The sequence below is a fragment of the Aulonocara sp. 'chitande type north' Nkhata Bay genome, linkage group LG20, assembly GCF_057382095.1.
Source record: "Aulonocara sp. 'chitande type north' Nkhata Bay isolate Kocher_YH1m ecotype deep benthic linkage group LG20, A_spYH_male_GT1.1, whole genome shotgun sequence".
NCBI classification, from domain to species: domain Eukaryota; kingdom Metazoa; phylum Chordata; class Actinopteri; order Cichliformes; family Cichlidae; genus Aulonocara; species Aulonocara sp. 'chitande type north' Nkhata Bay.
In genome coordinates, this window is record NC_141363.1 from 11,219,739 (window position 1) to 11,239,682 (window position 19,944).

General features: G+C 40.9%; 1 protein-coding gene across 2 annotated transcripts in view; it reads right to left on the reverse strand.

The window, feature by feature from the left end:
• prex1 (phosphatidylinositol-3,4,5-trisphosphate-dependent Rac exchange factor 1) overlaps positions 1 to 19,944 on the reverse strand; it is a 78,675-nt gene that overhangs the window by 37,525 nt on the left and 21,206 nt on the right. For both annotated transcript variants that reach the window (XM_086277375.1, XM_086277374.1), the window contains exons 4-10: positions 16,011 to 16,115; positions 13,740 to 13,841; positions 13,458 to 13,619; positions 10,757 to 10,890; positions 10,338 to 10,453; positions 8,565 to 8,714; positions 4,513 to 4,660 (exon numbers count right to left, since the gene is read on the reverse strand). In XM_086277375.1, the coding sequence (XP_086133501.1) occupies positions 4,513 to 4,660; positions 8,565 to 8,714; positions 10,338 to 10,453; positions 10,757 to 10,890; positions 13,458 to 13,619; positions 13,740 to 13,841; positions 16,011 to 16,115 (917 nt within the window). The remainder of the gene's footprint in view (positions 1 to 4,512; positions 4,661 to 8,564; positions 8,715 to 10,337; positions 10,454 to 10,756; positions 10,891 to 13,457; positions 13,620 to 13,739; positions 13,842 to 16,010; positions 16,116 to 19,944) is intronic.

Below are 19,944 nucleotides of genomic sequence, written 5' to 3' on the forward strand. Positions count from 1 at the left end.
AATGCAACAACCTGAAGTTTAGTTACTGACATCATTAGTCATGTTAAATCCTACAAAGAGGTTAGGTCGTGTCTGAGGAAGTGATTTTTCAAACTAATATTGTGTCTGTATGTAAGCAAGCACTGCCTTATATTGCAGATTGTGGCTCTAACAGCTAAATGTGGCTAATGTACATGCTAATCATTGCTAGTTAGCAGAGCTAATACAGCGTTCTACCTTTAAATAATTTTTTAAACCCTATTTAACTGCAAGAAAAGCAGTTTATAATGTTTGTTTTTCTGCACTCTATTCCACTGATATAAGTATTGTTGTTAGGCCATGTGTCTTATACCAGAGCCATCTTTTTTTCTAGTATGCTCACACCATACAGCTAGCGAAATATATCCTAGCTACAGAACAGCTTCACTGTCATATGGCACTCTTATGCAATCTAGTATGTTCATACTATGGTAAGGCTTTTTAAGGATAAAATGTATTGCAGTTTGTTTTAGGAAAACAAATTCCACAAAAATGAATAGTTTATCTTTTCCTCCAGATATCCCTCACAGCTGCTTGAATACAAGCATTAACCATTCAAATGTAAGCACTTCTAAGCTCTGCTCACTTGTCTTCACACCCAGTGTGCGCAGAACAAATGTTTGAAGGAGAAAATTACATTCTCCCCTTCTTTGCCTTTCATGCTGCTGAGTGAAATCGCTTGCCCAGATAATGACGAACTGTGAACTGGAGAGAGCTGGTGCATGTTTGTGTCCGTGCATGTTCATTAATTCTGGGATTGAGCACGCCAGCATGGTAATAATTCTGAAAGCTGTATGTGTGAAATCTGTCCTTATGTGTGGATTTGCTTCCAGGCAGTCATGCAATAGATTTATTAGCCTAGTGTATGAGAAGAATGTGTAAATGTCAAGCGCATAATGTGTGCATGTGTATGTATGAAGTCAACACATAACCATATGCTCACATTGTATGCATGATTATATAGAAATCTTTGAAGAGAAAAGAGCATGCCAAGTGAGTGCTCTAACATGTAGAGCTGTATATGTGCATGAGCAAGTCCCGAGTTTCCTTTTCTCCCTCAAACTGAGAATAAAACATGATTTCATGATTGTAATATTTGTGAGTGTGTGTTCATTGTCTCCATTTATGTTCTTTGGCTGTTAAGTGACAATGACAGGGGACTCAAGTGAATGGTATGGGTATGTGGGTGTTATGTAAGAGTCAGGTTAATTTTGGGACACAGAGCTGTTATGGGAATGAACACAAAGATATACAGAGTAATACAGTAAAATTTAAGAAACCAACAGATTTTACTTCTAAATGCACACTAACAACACCTCATCAAGATTTTAAAAAATGTAATTTTCCAAACTTTTGTGTTTTGTTTTGTTTGAGACTTTTTTCCTGAAAACATCATTCATAATCTATTCCATTTGCATGACACTGTGGGTCAGAACCTTTGACCTTTTACTTGAGTTTAAAATTTTGTGGCTTTTATGACGCCACATGCTTAATTAAATCTTGCCTAGAGTTAACATGCATTGTGAAAATGACACGCAGGTTAGTTTTACACCCAACAGAAGCAGAGGCAAAGAACCATAAAAGCCTGTAAATTCTACAAGACATAAATAGAAAGACATAAAAAAGACAGCTGGATTTTCTGTGTTTTTGTGCATTGCATTAGTACAGAGTGTATAATATAAAGTATACTGCACCAGAGCCTGAAAATATATTTTACCACATAAATGTCCATTACAGATGTAGTGTTTTACACCTTAAAAATGTATTGTTATGGAGCTACTATTAGCAAATCCTCTATCAATAAATATTGTTTCAAAATCATATAGTTATTGTTACAAATATACATTGGACAACCTTGTTAAGCCTGTTTGGCCGCATCTCTTTAAACTTAAATTTGGGTGTTTTCAGTTTCATCCACAGATGCGTTTAATCAAGCACCTACTGATGCGGTCTGTCTTCACCAACACTTGTTTTTTTTTTTAAAGAGTCATTTTAAAAAGCTCACTGAATCTAATCGTGGTCTGATTTGAGTGCCTACAACTTCCAAACATGCAAAAAGAAGTCTTATTGAATAAAAGTCTCCTCTTGTTTACTTAATTTATGAACTCAGTAAATAGTTTCCTAATAAGTATATGATCTCAACTGCTAATTTCAGATCTGATCATTATGCCCATCCATTCATTACCTTGCACTTCATTTTCATCATTTCATCATCATTTTCAGAGTGACAGAGGAGCGGGGCCAATACCAGCTACGATAGGGGGAGAAGTAGGGTACACCTGGACAGTTCAGCAGTGTGTCGCAGGGCTAACAAAAAGAGACAGACGACCATTCACACCTATGGGCAATTAGAATTGCCAATTAACCTAACCCCACTAACTGCATGTCTTTGGACTGTGAAGAATCCACAGTACCCGGACAGAACCCATATAAACAGCTCTAGCCAGATGGTGGATTCAAACCCAGGACCTTCTTGCTGTGAGGCAATGTGTCCATGTGTCGCCCATTAGGACTGAAAATTACGGTTTCATCAGAGTCAATAAGGCAGTATATAAGACATGTCTTCCGCATAATTTAGTAAATTGTTTTGCTGGTTTCAAAACAGCACAATGGCTAAAACTTTACATATAGCCAGTGGTGCCATCCCAACCCCCCTTTAACCATGCCCTTGCACAAATATAGTGGAGCAGAAGCAGATTGGAATGGAGCTGAACACTTGAGGTGCTCTTCCTAGCCAGAGGTCTTATAATGGAAAGATGGGCACAACCAAAATTAAGCTAGTAAGGGAAAAAAAAAAAAGTGTTAACACCGGCAATTTTCCACAACAGTGACTTGATGGAATTAGGCTATCAACACAACAGAGTCCTATCAAACCGGAGTCAGCATCTCCGTTTAATGCAATAAGCACTAAATCTATGACCGTTGCTAATTTCATCAGAAAAATAAATGCAAAGATGATCTGATATCGTCGTGTTGGTGTGGTTCCCAGATCATCATGAAAATGTTGTTCCAGGATCAACATTGCAAGTGACCAATCACATTGTTCTGATGTTATTCTTTTGCGCGCCAAGCCATTGTGCATTTATGAAATTCCAATGTTGCAAGGACAATATCAGTTCTGCTTATCGTTTATTAAAGGGTTACGGTTAGGGTCAGGGTCCGCTGATCGGCGGACAGAAGCGGTTTCTCACAGCTTAAGTACAGTTTTTTGTTTTACGGCAGTTTTTCCCGAAGTCGCAAAAGTATGACATCACAACATTCTGATTGGTCACTTGCAATGCTGATCCTGGAACAACATTTAGTATGATGATCTGGGAACAACACCAACACGACGATATCAGATCGCGTGGTTGCACTTACTGGCAGGAAATGAACGAGTGATAAAGTGAGGAAAGGGGGAGATGGTAGAATGATATGACAGTGAGTGTAAAGAGATGAGAGAGTAAGAAATTTTAAAATGCATTTATGGGGGCGGGCAAAAGCAGAAACACTCAAATTGGAAAACGATCGAAAGCTACTGTTCTGATAGTGACCTGAACTGAAAGTATTTGGTGATGAATCATTGCCTTCCAGAGAAGATGATAAAAAGGGAATATGCTCTGACTATGAAAGCTTACACACACACACACAAACTTGCACAGATACGGACACATAGTATGGCAAACTATAATTCCTAGCAGAAACAGAAACTGATTTGAAAACATGGAAGAGTTAACTTGACTCTAATAAACACCACTGCATATTTTTAAAGTCTTATGAATTCACTTCTGGGCACCATCACTGGTGTGATTCCTCTGTTATCGTCCACTACATTTACTCATGCATAAAAAATACATTTTTAAAAACACTTTTGCGTGAGGTACGCATTTTATAATCTCTGATATACTGAGAGGCTGCTTTGGCAGTGTTGCAGACATTAATGCTTGCTCCCTGATTTCTCTTTACAAGAGCGGCCATCAGTCTCCATTGTAAGCATTGCCTAGTTTTTATGTTTTGTTTCCCCGAGATGGTGCCAGAAAGAATTTTAATTGCTGCTCAGGATCTCACAAAAACTGATGTGCATGCAGAGGAAACGAGGGAAGTAGAAGCAAGTCTCTTATTTTCTTCTCACTGCACGGAGACATCAAGGGGACATAAAGTGGAATGGCCTGTTGAAGCAGCTAAAGGCCCTTTGCTAATGAAAGTCTCTGTGTCAGTGTGTGCTCAATGATATGGCGTGAGGTGGGGTGGTGGGTGGGGGGGGGGGGGGGTAGGCAGCAACGTGGCCCTTTCTATAACCCTGTGAGGGGGGCTCATTACAGTCAAGGGGATGCATGGATAAAGCAGTTTAGGCATTTTGCCAGGACTTGGGGAGACTGGATACCAGCGCCTTTGAAAGCCTGCTGATCTTACGTAAGAACAATTTGTAAAGACCCTCATGTGAACAGCGTGGCACTGCAGTCACATTCTTGAAACCTACAGAGACCCCCATACTCAGGAAGCCAAGAAACTCACTTTCCCATGAAGCACTTGGGCACAATGCTGAGCTTCTTTCTCCTGTCCTTAATCAGGTGTCGACTCTTGGTCATCATCATGTGGTAGAGCTTCTCGCCCTTTTCTGCAATCATCACATAGGCATCCCGCTCCATTCCCAGTTTGAGACCTAAAAACAACAAAAAACAAACATGAAGCAAGTTAGAGCTGCGAGGATTCACTGTATTTAATACAAGGACCTTCGACAGAGTAAGACTATGAAAAAATTTGGGAGCAGAAATCAATGAACAAACAAGATTTCAGCCAAGAAAAATATAGCCGAACCACTACAGGACAGACTTGCACTGCACAGCTATCTACATAAAAGCAAAGAGGCAAAAACACGTCACGGTGCTGCTAGCCTGGACTGCGTGTTTGCAGTCTGTTGTTGTACAGATGGAATGAAGCCATGCCGGCTTGGGTCTGCCACAAACCCAGATGTTAATCTCCCCTAGACGAGCTGTTTTAGAGTAAGTCAAGTTCAAGAGGTCAGCGTGATCTTGATCTCGTTCCTGTGTCCGTTTGTTAAACATTATTCCTTTATTATAAAGCGGAATAAAGCATTGTTAGGCCTGCCACTCCAGTCTTCAGTGAGTATACCGTTTGTGCTGCTTAAAGTTGTTCAGGGCCTTGATGAACTTCTGGACAGCAAAGTGAGACTTTTGGACTCAAGCAACTCGACTCTGCTCCAACTGTGACTCCCTAATCTGCTGGACTCTACGGAGAGGCACATCAGGCTCCCAAACTGCAAAGTGCTATATTTCAAAAGCGACACACATGGGGCACCACTACAGTTCACTGGGTAAAATGTAATGATCAACATTTTACCTTTTTACTATATCTTTTGCTATTTTAAAACGTTTTACAGCAGCTTTTGTACTAAAATATTACCAAGTGTATTAGCAATTAATTTTTTCTGCTAATTCTCTCAAATAATTCATTTTATTACCTCAGCCAAGAGGGTTATGTTTGCGTTGTGTGTCATTCATCAAAATGAATTCAGATCAAACTTTGTAAGGGTGTAGAGCGGGGTCATGTTTACAATCCGTTCAAATTTAGCTTACACCCATCAAGGTCTTCAAGGTCAACTTAATGATTTATTGGTCGAAAATTGCCTTTTAAAAGTCTTATAACTTAAAAACTATGATTCTCACATGTGTCGTGTGTATTATCAACATATGGAAAGTACCATATAGATGTTTAAAATATGTGTCACATTTGAGACCTCACTTCTTCTTCAAGGTCAATAGTTTGATCTGCTAATGTGCTAGTAATGCTATATAGATATAAAACTATGCATTTTCTGACTGCAATGATTTGCATTGACAACGTATAGTCATATAGGGAGTGATTCTTTTTTTCGTGTTACTTTGTACTTGTTTTCAAGGTCTAATGAGGTCACACTTTCATAAAATATCCTTTCTTTAAAACTGTGCTTAAAATATCACTAACTTTGTTTATACTGGCAACATTTAGGAAATGATACTGGTATGTGGGGATTCAAAATATCGTGTCACATTCGACCTCTGACCTCACTTTTGTTTTTCCATTTTTTTATGCCTTGTGCCCAAGTATACTTTATATTATATATTTTCAGCATTATTAATACTTTATAGATATCTGTGGTGTTCGGGATAAACTATGCAATGATGCTGAAAACTTATACCCTTTAAAATGCATTATTCAAGTCAAACCATTTAAAAAGGCAGGAACTTGAGTGATGGTGTAGGATTGTGACCCACTGAAAAGAGGGGAGGTGGGGCGAACAATGCAAAAAGTTGCACAGCTTATTCTAGAATCCAATTTTCTCCTTTGATTCTTCGGAGATCTCCACTGGCTGTGATGGAGGTGGGGTTATATTACATTTGGCAGCAGCTGGAGTAGACTTAAACAATGAGTGTCATTGAACAACAGACGGGACCTGTCCAGCGGAGACGCCCCCCCCCCCCAGATTCTGCTCCAGCTGTCAGAGCTTGTCTTGTACTACTCCTCATCTTCCCATGCTCACTGGCACGAGATAAAACCCTATCACGGTATCCGACGTCCGTTTTCTCTTAAACTTCCACAAAAACACTGATACGAGAACACCGCTTCCAGCTGGCAGTTGTTGAACAATGAAAGTCCTTTTGGGGGGTTGGGGGGCTTTAAAGGGAGTCATATGTCTAACACGGTAAAGGACTGGAGCAAAAAAGGAGAAAAAAAAGCTACAACAAGTAAGCCATGTCAAGAAAACTAATAATGCATGCAGGGAGAGATGTGAAAAGGATCGCTGCCAGGATTTATTACAGTAAAACATGCTGCTGTCTAGACGGGTAAAGAGCTTGGAAGAAAGGTAAGCACAGTGAAAGCAGAGTGTACAGCAGTGAGGGTAACAGAAGGGGAGAGAGTAGGGAAAATTGGGAACTGTGACTGATCTGGCATCTGTTCGCCTCAGGTCGATTTCCGCCGGGTTGAAACTCAACACCACAGGCTGCAGCACACTCCTTCATACTCGTTCCTTTTCTGAAACCCTTTCATCACAGAATCGGATGCCGATAACGTCAAACTCTGCTCCAAATCCTTCAATGGGGTCCGAAATCGCAGATGTAAGTTTAAAAAACGACTAAGGTTAAATTGAGTAATTGTCCTCCGTTAAACAGCAGACACAGCTAAATCTTCATTCATTTGGATTCAGCCAAATCATTGTCCGACTGCTTTTGGGGTTTAGCCATCAACATTATCAGGTGGCCCGTTTTGTGTCCCAGCAAAACCAGTCAAAGCCTTTTACACCGTCTAATTCGGCGAACATAACAGAGACAGATGGCTGGAGCTGAACAGGTGGGGACACATTTGGAGGCAAAAGAGTCAGAAGTTGAAAGGAAACAAGATGATCGCTTTTCATTGCTAATTACAAAATGAGTGGAAGTGGTGCTGGGGTTTCTATTTTCTATTAATGAATGAACACTAAGTGCATTTGACTCTCTGCACATTAATGCAAATATGTGCCACGATCACTTCCTCGTGACACTTCAAGGGTTGCCAAAAATGCATATCAAAAGTTTTACCACAGTAAAAATAGATGCAGATTCATTAAAACACACTTGTTTCACAGAACTGTTTCACTTTCTTTGAAAAGTGAAAGCTTTTCTATTTTAAGCATTTGACCAGGATGCCTTTTTTATCCTCTTTGTCAATGAAGATGTTTTTGTTGACAGTAAATGCTCTGATTTGCCAAATGTGCCACTGTCACTAATTTCTCTTTCTTCCTCTCGCAGCTTCTACCACAAGGGTCAACCAGGTAACCTCCCAAATGTCATGTCACCTAAGCCTCTGTTTTACAAACAAAGGCAGGCAGCTCATTCAAGGTGGGACATGGCTGCGGGATGTGAACATCGTATCCAGGTCAGAAGCACATCCACAGTCATTAGTGGGTGCCAGCTGAGGTGCTTTGATAGTTTGGGTATATAGAGTGACGCTGACATGTAGGGCAGCTTACCAGCCAGCAGCAGAAGCTGCCAAACAGGATGGTTACAGCTAAAAATCAGGAAAAGCAAAAGCCAAAACAAGCTCCCACACAGAGACTTCAAAGTATCGGGCATGCTATTGAACTGACAAACGATTCCTAGAGCATTCAGAAAAAACACGTGTCTAACAAAAGTGATAACTGCATTCCACTAAAAACAGTCATGGTACTGGACAAGCTGAATCTTTGATCCTGCATACTGGAATGTATTAAGTAACATTAACTCCACCTGTGTATTTCCGATTTACATCTATTCTTGGAATGAAAGTAAAGAATGCGGCATGAAAGATAACGAGTAAAAGAAAAACGGAATCTTGCAGATCAAGAAAAGCAAGACTTTCAGCTTGTGACTGAGAGCAGAAGGCAATACATACAAACACAGTGAAACACGCCAACAAAGGGAAAACAGAGTCGCTCTCATACGCAGACTTTCTTGCAAAAGCACGATTACAAAATAAAAGGATTCTGGTTTGTCGCCATCTGCCCCACAAACTACACAGTAGAAATGTCCTTTTAGAAAAATGCCACTTACTCTCTCTTTGCTCCCGTTCCCTCAAGATGGCATCCAGCCACTTCTGCTTGTCCTCGGCGTTTTTGGCCATGCAGACAAACCACTTGTTTTTTGCTGTGTTGTGGATCTTCCAGCCATTGGTCACTGTGTAGTTGTTGCTGTGATAGTCCGCTGGGAAGCAAAAAGATGGAAGACTGTTAGGCTAAGGTGACCTTGCAGTTTTCTTTAAGGCTCAAAAACAATTCAAATGTTTACCTGTAACAGGAACCTCAAAGGTAAGTAAAGAAAGTAGTTACTGCAATCAAGTCACATGTGTAAAGTTAGCATTAAAGCTATCTTTACAGAGGATTTACAACCTCACGGGATGATTTACAAGCCAATTAAGATGACACAGAATGCACACTAAGAGTAGTGAAAGGACCGTTTTTTCACCGACTCGACAAAAATCGCTCCTCGTACCCCTTTCTAATTTTATCATCCATTTAGCTGCAGGTGAACAGCTACTGAATAATGAATGGCCGCTGGTAATGGAGTGCATTAGCTTCGTGCTCAAAGGTCATAAAAATAGATCAGATACTACAGATCACAGGGAGCAGAGCCTGCTGTTCCATGGGAGTTCGGGTGTTGAAACACACTCCCATACTGTGCCGAGACCCTTTTCAGCCACTCAGACGGAAAAGAGGGATTCTAGGAAAAATGATTTAAGTACCGGTATATGCAGTAGACCTATTGGGACAGCTACAGATTGCAAGTGAAGCGGTTCTTTTATCTCTTAATTTTTGCAAATGTGAAGACTTTTGCCCTAATTTTACAACAAATTACCTAAATGAATCAAATTTAAGTCACCTTTATATAACTGTGTGGCGAAAGGTTTCAGGTCACTTGATGCTGGTTAATTCCACTCCATCAAAGCTGTCAGCATTAGATAATCAGATAATCTGTGTTCTGAGACTTCACACATGTATGCATTTCCAATGAGGTAGCCCTAAGTTCTACGAATAAGGCCTGTTTTTCTTTGTGGTTTCCCTCTCAGCTATCTAAATGTGACAGCTAACATGCAGAAAAAGGTCATGTGAGCTTGCAAAATAAATTGCCAGCATAGAAGAGAGAGACGGAAAAAAAAAAGAGGAAACGTGAGCGGAAGGACCGAGCGTTTCTTCATCAGGGGACAGCGAGTACCAACCCAGCATGGTGCCTCGCAACTAAACCACAAGAGCAAAGCACAGGGGTGACCGTATCACTCCAAGACTGCAGATGAGTCGCGCGATGGTATGATATCTCACCCTGAATGAGAGCACAATAATTTTATCACCTAGCTCAGGATTGTGTTTTTGCACTTGAGATTTTTATCGACACCTAAACCTATTCCTGCGTTGTTGACATCAAAAAGGTGGTATACGAGTTTGTGAGCTACATCCTGTTTGAAACTAGGCACACACATATGATACTCCACCCTAACTGTCAACAAAGTACCTGATTCATTTCCAATCGACAGTTTTTAAAAGGCACGGCTTTATGAACAAAGACCTGAAGTTTTTAAAAGGCACGGCTTTATGAACAAAGACCTGAAATCAAAAGCGAGCAGTGTATGCAAATAGCACCTCTACCGTTGAAATTTTCTACACTGGCTTGATTATTTACAACAAAAGAAAAAGGGAACAGATAGAGAGACTGAGTTGCCTCATAAATAACAAGAACCTCGTGAGAAATGGTTCAATAAATACTCTGGAAGACTTAAATGATTGACAGCATATAGACGGTCTCGCAAGGTGACGCTGCTGGGCAAACACAAACCTGTTCCATCCTCCACATTTTCCACCTCCATCACCTCTGTGTTAATTCGGCCCCTGAACACATAGAGAGGCCCGTTGATAGACTTGGTCCTCTTGGTGGACTTCTTTCCAGAAACCCTGGGAAAAGGGACAAACACCGTGGTTACAGTCATCAGGGAAAACATCTGCTGATGCCAGTGCCGTGTGCCTGGAGGACATTCATATTCATAAAGTTGCAGGTATTGGAGCCAGCAGACACACGTAGGTGTTTTTGTTTTGCTTGCATGTTAAAGATGCGTCTACATTAGCAAGAATGTGGGCATTTGCTCTAATTTTCCACGTCTGGCTTCCTTACGCTGGTCTGCTAATAAAAATAAAAAAGGTCTGAATGATTTCTTGTTCTCACTGCTCTTGGCCCACGGTTTTGAAGGCCTCCCTTACCTGGACTTCCTTTTGCAGTAAACCAAAAGGTTATCGAACAGGAAGAAGACACGTTCTTGGATGTTGCCTGCTGAAATTTTCAGAAGATTTCCATGAAGCAGGAGCTCTGTGCAGATATCTGTCAAGTTGGTTCCCTGAAGAAGAAGAAGAAGAAGAAGAAGAAGAAGAAGAAGAAGAAGAAGAAGAAGAAGAAGAAGAAGAAGAAACACAAGATTAAAAGGGAAGATTGGTCATGTGCTTCAGTGGCTGTTTATTTTATTAGAGGAGAGCATGGAAACTTTTAGTACTCCCAGTACAGCAGAACTGACAGCTGCAAAGAAAACACCTCTGCCTGCATCAAAACTTAAAGAGTTCACAACCTCATTGAAACAATATAAAATTCAACTTTCACACTCTGACCAGTTTGTTTTCATTCCTTCCTCAATGATAGGGAAGACTGAACACAGCTGCTCCACCCCCCTCCGCTCATCTTCATTTTTACATTTCTCCAGTTCAAAAATATAAAAATATGAACTGTGTGCTGATCCAAGCTGGGACAATTAGCCTCACGCTGGTTAGTCACTGAACATATTTTAATCATTTATTCTCCTTTCAGGATGCAAATGTTTGCACACAAACAGCTAAAAATACATCCCTACATATAAAAACACACCTATATAGATATAGGTAGATAATATATGGATAGAAGGGAATTTGTGCAGGGAATCTGGCACAAATCTGTGTACGGCAATCATGCCGAGCGAGGTTTAAAAACCGTTTTTAGAAGCCCAGCCCATTACAATGCACTTAAACAATAAGATGTAATGTGTTACTCTACCGCCAACCACTTTCACAGGGTGTGATCAGCTCTTACATAAAAAGCCGTTTCTCGTCAGCTATCAAATGGACCACAGCGCATTAAGACTGAAACGACTGTTTCTCTTAAAACAGTGACACAAACGTTATGCACTGAACCGACAATCTGTGTGTTAAACACAAGATTTTAGATTACACTTCCTGCACAAGACACGAATGACCAAATGTGAAACATTAATTGATCGAACTTAGCCTGGATAACGTTCTATAGAGAAGGCCTGAGGTCACACACAGCTCGCTAAAGCTGTCAAAACAAGGCTACCAAGAAATATAATAATAACTCTAAAAGACAACTCATTACTCATTGTTCAACAGATCGTTCCACTCCAAATCATCTGGAACTAAACACACCCATGTGTGGACACCTTACTCCCTTTAGCCTGCAGGATACCCATCACCCTCTGTCACGTCAGCCAACAGATCTGGGCTTTAGTGTCATCTTTGAAGTTTCTAACTCCAGTCTACCAGAGACTTGTGGAAACCCCCACAGTGGGCCACACCAACTCTTAAGCATTCATAATCGATTCTCATGATTACATATCTGTAATAGATGTGTATATCTCCAAAGTTCATAGAGAGAAAAATGATTTTTTTGAGCTTTTCTTGTGACTGGGCTTGGGGGAGGAGATCATGTTTCACGCTCAAGTTAAACTGCACCAGTCTGGGGTTTGCTGGGAATAGGTGCAGAGAAAGGCTGGACCTGTGTTTACGGCCACATGATGCATGACTCAGTATGCAAAGGGTACACATGCGTGCACGTGCGTAGTGAATCCAAGCAGTAATGCGTTGCTACAACCAGCGGCCTCTACCATTAGGGCTGGAGGTGATTAGCCTTTGAGAGTGGCTGGAGAGAGGAAAGAAGAGCGAGACTAATGCTGTTAGGTTGAAGGCTCTACAGGGGGCAAGGTCAGAGTAAAGTGCCTTTCCATGACTCCTTTTTGTGTTTAGAGGAAAAGAAAAAATTTAAATCAGAACAATCTAACACAGGGGACAATTATTATATTTAGGAATTAAACTAGAAATCATTTAAATTATCCATTATCCTACATCGATGATGTAAAAAAATAGTGAAAATGTTTCTTGCATGTTTCAATAGCAGACTGACTCATTTAACCAACGGCACAAAACTGAAAGTTGTATCGTTTAAAATATTTTAAACCTTAATGCAAACTACTTCTGTACATTTGAGAGTTCACGAAACTCACTGAATAATTTCTCAGCATCTTCTGCCATCCTGATTGGCTAACTACATCAGCACCACTTCCTGAGGTCTATAAAGGACGTGGGACATTAGAGTGGTTAAAGCTTAACAGTGAAAAACATAACTGATAAGCTGAAAAACCATTTGTTGTTTTTCTTTCTATTTTTCCAGAGGCACAGCTATCATATCAGAGTCAAACTGCAACTTCTTTCAGAGGGAATGGCAGGTTTTGGCAAGCAGATAGTGGGATGTCCCAGTGGGGCCCCTTCTCTGGTTCCATCCCTCAGTTTTGTCTTTTCTCTCCTCCAAAAGGTCCTACCACATCACCATCCCAGTACATGTGAGACTGAAGCCCTGCTGCTTAGGTCTCTTCTGATTGGGCAGCAAGCCCTCTGGCATCCCCCTCGGCACCCTGTGTGGGTGGATTGTCCCAGTGGTGCCCGCTAAGACAAGGCCTCTGTTGTGGTGGGTGAGGGAGGCGTGAAAAATTCACTGGACCCTTCACACGGCTCTCAAGCCCTGTCTGTGGCCCCTGTGCTTAAAGCAGTGATTTGGCTACAGCGGAGTTTAACTGTTAAGATAGATGAGGATAGCAGAGGTTGAGGTCTTTCTCAAACATGTCGATGAACATGTCTTTCTCCTTACCTCCCATCCTTCGATGTGGGACTGCAGCTGTTCCAGGGCCTCCAGTTTCTCCATCTGCCTTTTAGTCTCATTGATGTTGGAGCAGACGGCCTTCATGGCCTGCAGAGCCTCCTCCACCGCCGGATAATCTGCATGCTTCTTGGGAGTCCTCTTTAGCAGCTCCTAAGACGAGGAAGATGGAGGTTTTAAAAATAAGAGACGCTGGTCTCATCACAGACCTGTTTCTGATTATTATTATTTGATGTCAGGGTCAAGTTTCTTATTGTAGCAGGTGCACAGTACCTTCAGCAGCAGGGGGTACTTGCAAATCCTCTGAATGGGAGTGAGGAGGTAGCCCTCCAGGGGAATATCTGTGCTTTTCTTCCCTCCAAGCAACATACAGTGCTTAAGAAGAAAGGAAAATAAAGATTATTAATAACCTCCCCCACCAAAAAAACAATACATGTTAATGCACATTGTTGTATAAATGATTATGTGTCTAAACATCAGGTTGAAAAATCTTGGTGTAAAGCAAAAACAAAACATGCTTCTCTTCATTTTTTCTATTTTAAACTTATGTTTTGTTTTTTTGGGAGGTGGTTTTGTGCAAAGTTAAACATCCGTCTGGTTTTGCTTCACTCAGAGGAAAGCAAGGTTGAAATGTTGCTACATTTCTTCTGCTTCACTAGTGGAAACACCCTCAAAAACATCCCCTCTTTTCACCAAGGATCACTTTGAAACCTCCGTAACGTCACCTCATTCCACAGAATATTTGGGCTTTGAAAAAAAGACCCCCTAAGCAGCTGAATATAGGTGTTTTCTTTAAGAGTAAAAGGGGAAAAAAAGCAGTTACAGTTACAGTCATGGTTTCTCTATGCTTGATATTTTTTTGCTAGAGTGCATCCTGTCAGGATGGGAAGAGAGATCAAAAGCAGCCATGCCGATAAACCACTAGTGTTTATCAGTGGGTAGAAATGTAAGAGATCAGTTTAGAGCTAAATAATCTCCTCGTAATACCCTTCTAGCAGGAGGAGTCGGTGCGGAGGGTTAGGCTTTTTCCAGTAGCATTTTTGATGGGAAAATGTGCAACTTTGGAATTCCACAAATTCCTAATGTGTTAAACACTTGCCCCTCGCCACTTCTCGCCCACACCGCCGCTCCTATACAGACTTTCTCATGCTTTCATTCCCTCTTATCTTTTGCTTATTTGTAATCTGCCAGCTTAAAAGCCAGAATTCCCTCTTCTCTTCATTCTGACCTCCTTCTTGCTTTCACTTCACTTTTCTCTGTAGTCTTCCAATGCAATTAGCACTTGCAGTTTCTGGGTACAATTTCAGAAGCTCTCTCAGTTGTGTGATTAAATTTGGATGGAAACTGTGTAATCCAGAAAAAAAAATCCAATGGGATTAAACATAGCTGGGGGAAAAAGCTAATGGCAATACATATTATACTGCCTTTAAATTACCATGAAAATGATTTGTAGCAGTTAACAAAATAACAAACTGACAAATGTAGATGCAAAACTTGAGTTTCTTCTAAATATAATTTTAAAAGCTTCCCATATTTTCTACGCCGGTACCTCACGCACGTTCAAATCTCAGTGACTCCGTGTCGTTTCTGTTTTGCTGATTGTTGCTACACCAAACATGTGAGCTCATCCGACAATTTGAGATGACAAAGCAGGTCTGACAACCACTTTAATACAAAAGCAGATGTTGTGCAGTGATTTTATTTTGGATTCGTTATTGTGGCGCTAGACCCAACTAATCAATTGTAGCATGACACGGCCAGGAGGAGGATGTGGGGGGTGCAGCGCAGCACAGCAACAGTGATCCTACTTTTTCCCACTCCTGTGGCTCAGAATAAAACCATGGAAGCAAACCATCAGGCAGTGACAAACGTGGGGCTTCAGATCTCTTGGCCAATCCCAGAAAGGCTGCCAACTCTCCACAGCTGGCTGGCCCAGGATCTGCACATGATTTCAGTGGCTGGACCCCAGCTCAAAGGCCTTCCCCCCTTTTCCCCATTCTAAAGTTGATTGTCCAGGGCCCAAAGGTTTGAGTGTCAAAACACGGAAACAGCTGGCAGTGGAAACACTACGAGACCAACAATGCATTAAAGTGACCTTGATGCTGGTCGCATCCTGTCCGCACAGGAGGAAACATTTGACCTCATTTCGGTTTCTGCCCTTTATTCAAGTGTTAACATGGAAGTGCAGGTGATATGAATGAAGGAGAAAAAAAAGGGGCGGATGATGAAGAAATAAGCAAGATGAGGCTCTTGGGAGGAAAGAAATGTAGGGCAACGGAAGAAGGCAGGGAAATATACCAGCAAGAAAATAGGATGTATTATGGGACCAAAAAAGGATGCATGAAACTCATGAGGCATACAATACTGGAAACTTTTTTTTGGAAGATTTAATTTTTTCATTATTAATAATTATGAGGAAAGAAGTTAGAGTCATAACGAGAAAGGGAAGGAAGGCAATTAAATTTTAGAAGCAAGGCAGATTTGATGACTCGAGGAGCGTGCAAGGACAGGACAAGTCAGAGGAGAGGAGCACTGGTGTCTTACCAGTAGGAAGGTCCTTATGTCGGGGATCTTGTTCAGCTCCATGAGAAGCCTCAACGCCTTTTCATGGTTACTGCAGTACTCGCCGTATACTGAGAAACTGTCCCTCTGCAAAAAAATAAAATAAAATAACAGGTTCAGGGTTGTATGCCAGGGACTTTGTAGCCAATCTGACTAACTACTGCACACATGATCAATCTACCAAGACAAAGACACTTGACAGCAGAAACTAGGCCTTCAGTTGATGCTTTAGTAGTAATGTGTCAACACACTGTTTATATCACATCAATAACTGAAGCTACACAACAAGGAAATTTAGCAGAGCATTTGCCCCTCACTGCTCTTTCCTCCAGGCTTTCAAACAGGGCTAGTATTTAGGCAGACAACAATGCCGAGGGCACGCAGCTCAGCTGTCAGTACATCATCGAGTCATGCTGAGAACTCTCAGAAAGCAGCATGAGGTTTTGTTGTGATAAAACCAATTAGTTTAATAGCGCGTGCACACATACGGAGAACAACACGCTTTAGAACCGCTTTTTTCTGTTGTAATGTAAATATTGGAGCTAATGGCGTGTGTCTCTGCAGCCATAAGGGCCGTCATTATTCTGTTCGTTATGCTTTGTGTCGTTACCCTGATGAAAAGTGAAGAGTAAACAATGCATATGAAAAATGTTTAATTATTATTATTACAGGAGAATGACTCTGCATTTAAAAATCAACCTATTTTTTATTTACAAATATATTCGATTTCAAGTTTAAAGGGGAGTGGAATAAGTCTTTCCAGTTGGGTGCAACATACGCCTTTGTCCCACACGCCATCAGACTGTTTAACTCCTCTCTGGAGGGGAGAGGGAGGGGAAACAGGAGGACAAAGGAGGGGGGAACAACTAAGCTGTAGTGCCTCTGCACCTCACTGTACAATACCTTGTGCAATACTTTTTGTAAATAGTCAACAGTGCAATAGACTCAATACTTGAAATGTGCAATTCACTTGTATTTTTATTTTTTATTCCTATTTATTCTATTTATCCCCTTCATATATTTTATTTATATTTGTCTCTGTATTTATATATGTGTGTGTGTGTGTGTGTGTGTATATATATATATATATAACAGTTCTGTAACTGTAACTTCGGTCGTTGCTGTGCTTTTTTTGGAAGTCGAATTTCCCAGAGGAACCCACCCGAGGGATTAATAAAGTTCTATCTTATCTTTATCTTATCTTATACACGGTACAAGCCCCGCCGATTCAACAGAATTTGTAAATCATTATAACATAATGTAACGTAGTAAGCCACAAGAAAAGAATGTAAATAAAATTCTCTTTATGGACCATAGTGTCCTGTATTTAAACAAGTACAAAATCTCTTATCATGAATTACACACATATGATTTGAGAGTAGACAGACTGGTAAAAAGAGACACATCAACAAACGCAAACTGGAAATATTGTCTTCTGAGATGACTTCAATTAAATGTAGGTGGTTTGTAATTAAGCGTAGATGACATGGATTGCAAAGGGACCAAACGACTACTGCAGAAATACTTTCAGAACTATTTCACTCGTGAAGCAAAAGCATTCATCGACATCCTTTGTCACACTTCTCTTTTCAAAAGTAGCATGCGTCATAGGGGAAATTAATAAATAAACTACATACAAGATATAACAGTTCCTCTTTTTTTTTTTTAAGATTATAGCATCACTGTGTAGCAATGCAAACACACACCATAATGCAGAAGCTTCTGTCGGGTTGCCATGTTCTTTTCTTTACAATACGTAATTCAACACTTGGGCTGGTGGATACACAGTGTCCTGTGAACTGCATTATTTATGCAACACACTGTAGACAGCAGCATACACACTGCATCACAGCTGAAGTCAAACTTACACCCTGTAGCTTATAAACATCTCATGTATTCTTGGGAGTGTTGTAGTAATTGGGATGTGAAACTTTGTGCACGGTGGGGCCTGATGTTGAGGTCTAGTGAGTGAAACCGTCACTTGAAACAGTCTTGTAAGTGAAATCCAAAACTGCAGGTGTGTGGACGCCACTTTCAGCCTTAACTGACGTGCAGTTGCCTGAAGGTGTTCGCATTCACATCTGGCCAGGCTACAATGCAGCAAAAGAATAAACAATACTCAGTCACTGATGGCACCTTTCAGATAACAAAGGCCTGCAAAACCAACTTCCTGTAGATGCGGATGTGCAATACACCCATGCACGTGGTTTTGCTCCCACACACATACACAGCTCGCCACTCAGTGTGCATGTGCCTGTTTTTACACCCCCCACCCCACCAAAAAAAACAAAAAAACTAACAAAACCACTGGCGGTGACAGACAGCACCAGCCAAACAAAGCTAACAGCTCTTTTTATAGAACCCCTCTCTACTCCATCTTATTCCCTTTGACCAGGGAGCTGAAACTCTTTTGTAGATGTTTACCACAAGTAGGCTGCACAGTGTAAACGGTGGGGATCTTTTAACCACACAGGGAGGACCACAAACACACCCAAAGCCACTTTTTGCAGGGGAGAACTGTACTACTGGGAGCAGCAGCTGGGTTGGCATATGGTGTGAAACCCCAGATTCTGTCAAACTGACTTAATACAGCACGCAGCTCAAGAAATCCTTTTGGTGTGCTTGTTCACACATACTGTATTCAACAGTGGCACAGTAACAAGGGCTATTACTATTGCTACTAACTCTACTACACATGCCAAGAGTTCTAATCATGACAGGATAGAATTAAAATCAACTGGGTTGTACAAAAAGCCCACGGGGAAAGCAATGCCTCGAGTTAATTAACTGAATTAACACTGAAACAGCACAACAGTAATGATAAACACTCACACACCAAAGAGCAGTGACTGAATTTACTCCTGTTTTGGCCTTCTCAATGTTTTTTTTTTCCTTTAGTTACTCAGATAAGGCGATGTGTTCTAGATTGCTATAAAGCAGTGATCAGAGCATCGTAGAGTCACTGCATCTTGTGGATAACGTACGGTTATAGCTTCTGAGCTGCTTGGGATGTACATCCTAACTCCAACCTCTATGCAAATTCAATTCAATGTTATTTATACAGAGCAAGATCATTATAAAAGTCTCCTCAAGGTGCTTTAATACAGAGAAGTAATCAATAATAGAGAGAAAACCCCAATCAGACAACCCCCTGCCTTTTAAACAGGAAGCAGCTGTGGCATTAAAACAGTATCAAAGTCTGAACTCACATCATCATAAAACTATAAGACTGTGCCCATTTGCTTGCAGAGCCTGCCCCCCCACAACAACTACACTCTGTCAAATCTGAGCATATGAGCATCGTCCCTCCCATCCTCACTCTCACATGAATTTCTTCACAATGTGATGATTTTTGTTGAATCAAAATCGAATCGCTTTGCGCAGCACAATGGGAGTTCGTGATTCTGTTTGCTTTGCGGCGTACTATTTGGCAAATCTTGCTTGCCTTGTAGATTTATCAGTTATCTGATACACTGATTTTCAGTTGGGCTGTGCTGAAGCGGCCTTTCATGTTCTGTGCTTGGGCATTAAGTCCAACAAGATCAACTGAACTGTTCCTTAGCTCGCTTTTTCAAGCCCACAACGGTCAAACAAACTGGATTTGGGGGATTAAACACGCTGTGTGAGTACATCCTAAAACTAACTCAGCATTGTTCAAAATGTTCAACAATGTTTTGTTCTCCAAAAATATACATACTTCGTGTTAGGCTTCATAAATTGTCCGATTGAAACGTGAACAGCATAAAATTTAAGAGTTTAAGCATAGGAAAAGTAGCAGCATGACCCTAACCACCAACTTAAAACATCCAAAGGCTTTCCTTCAATACCTGTAACATGAGCACAATATGAATTCTGCTGGTCTGCTGCCAGGTAAAGAATATAGAACAGAATAATTAGCAATCTGAAGGTGGTGTTA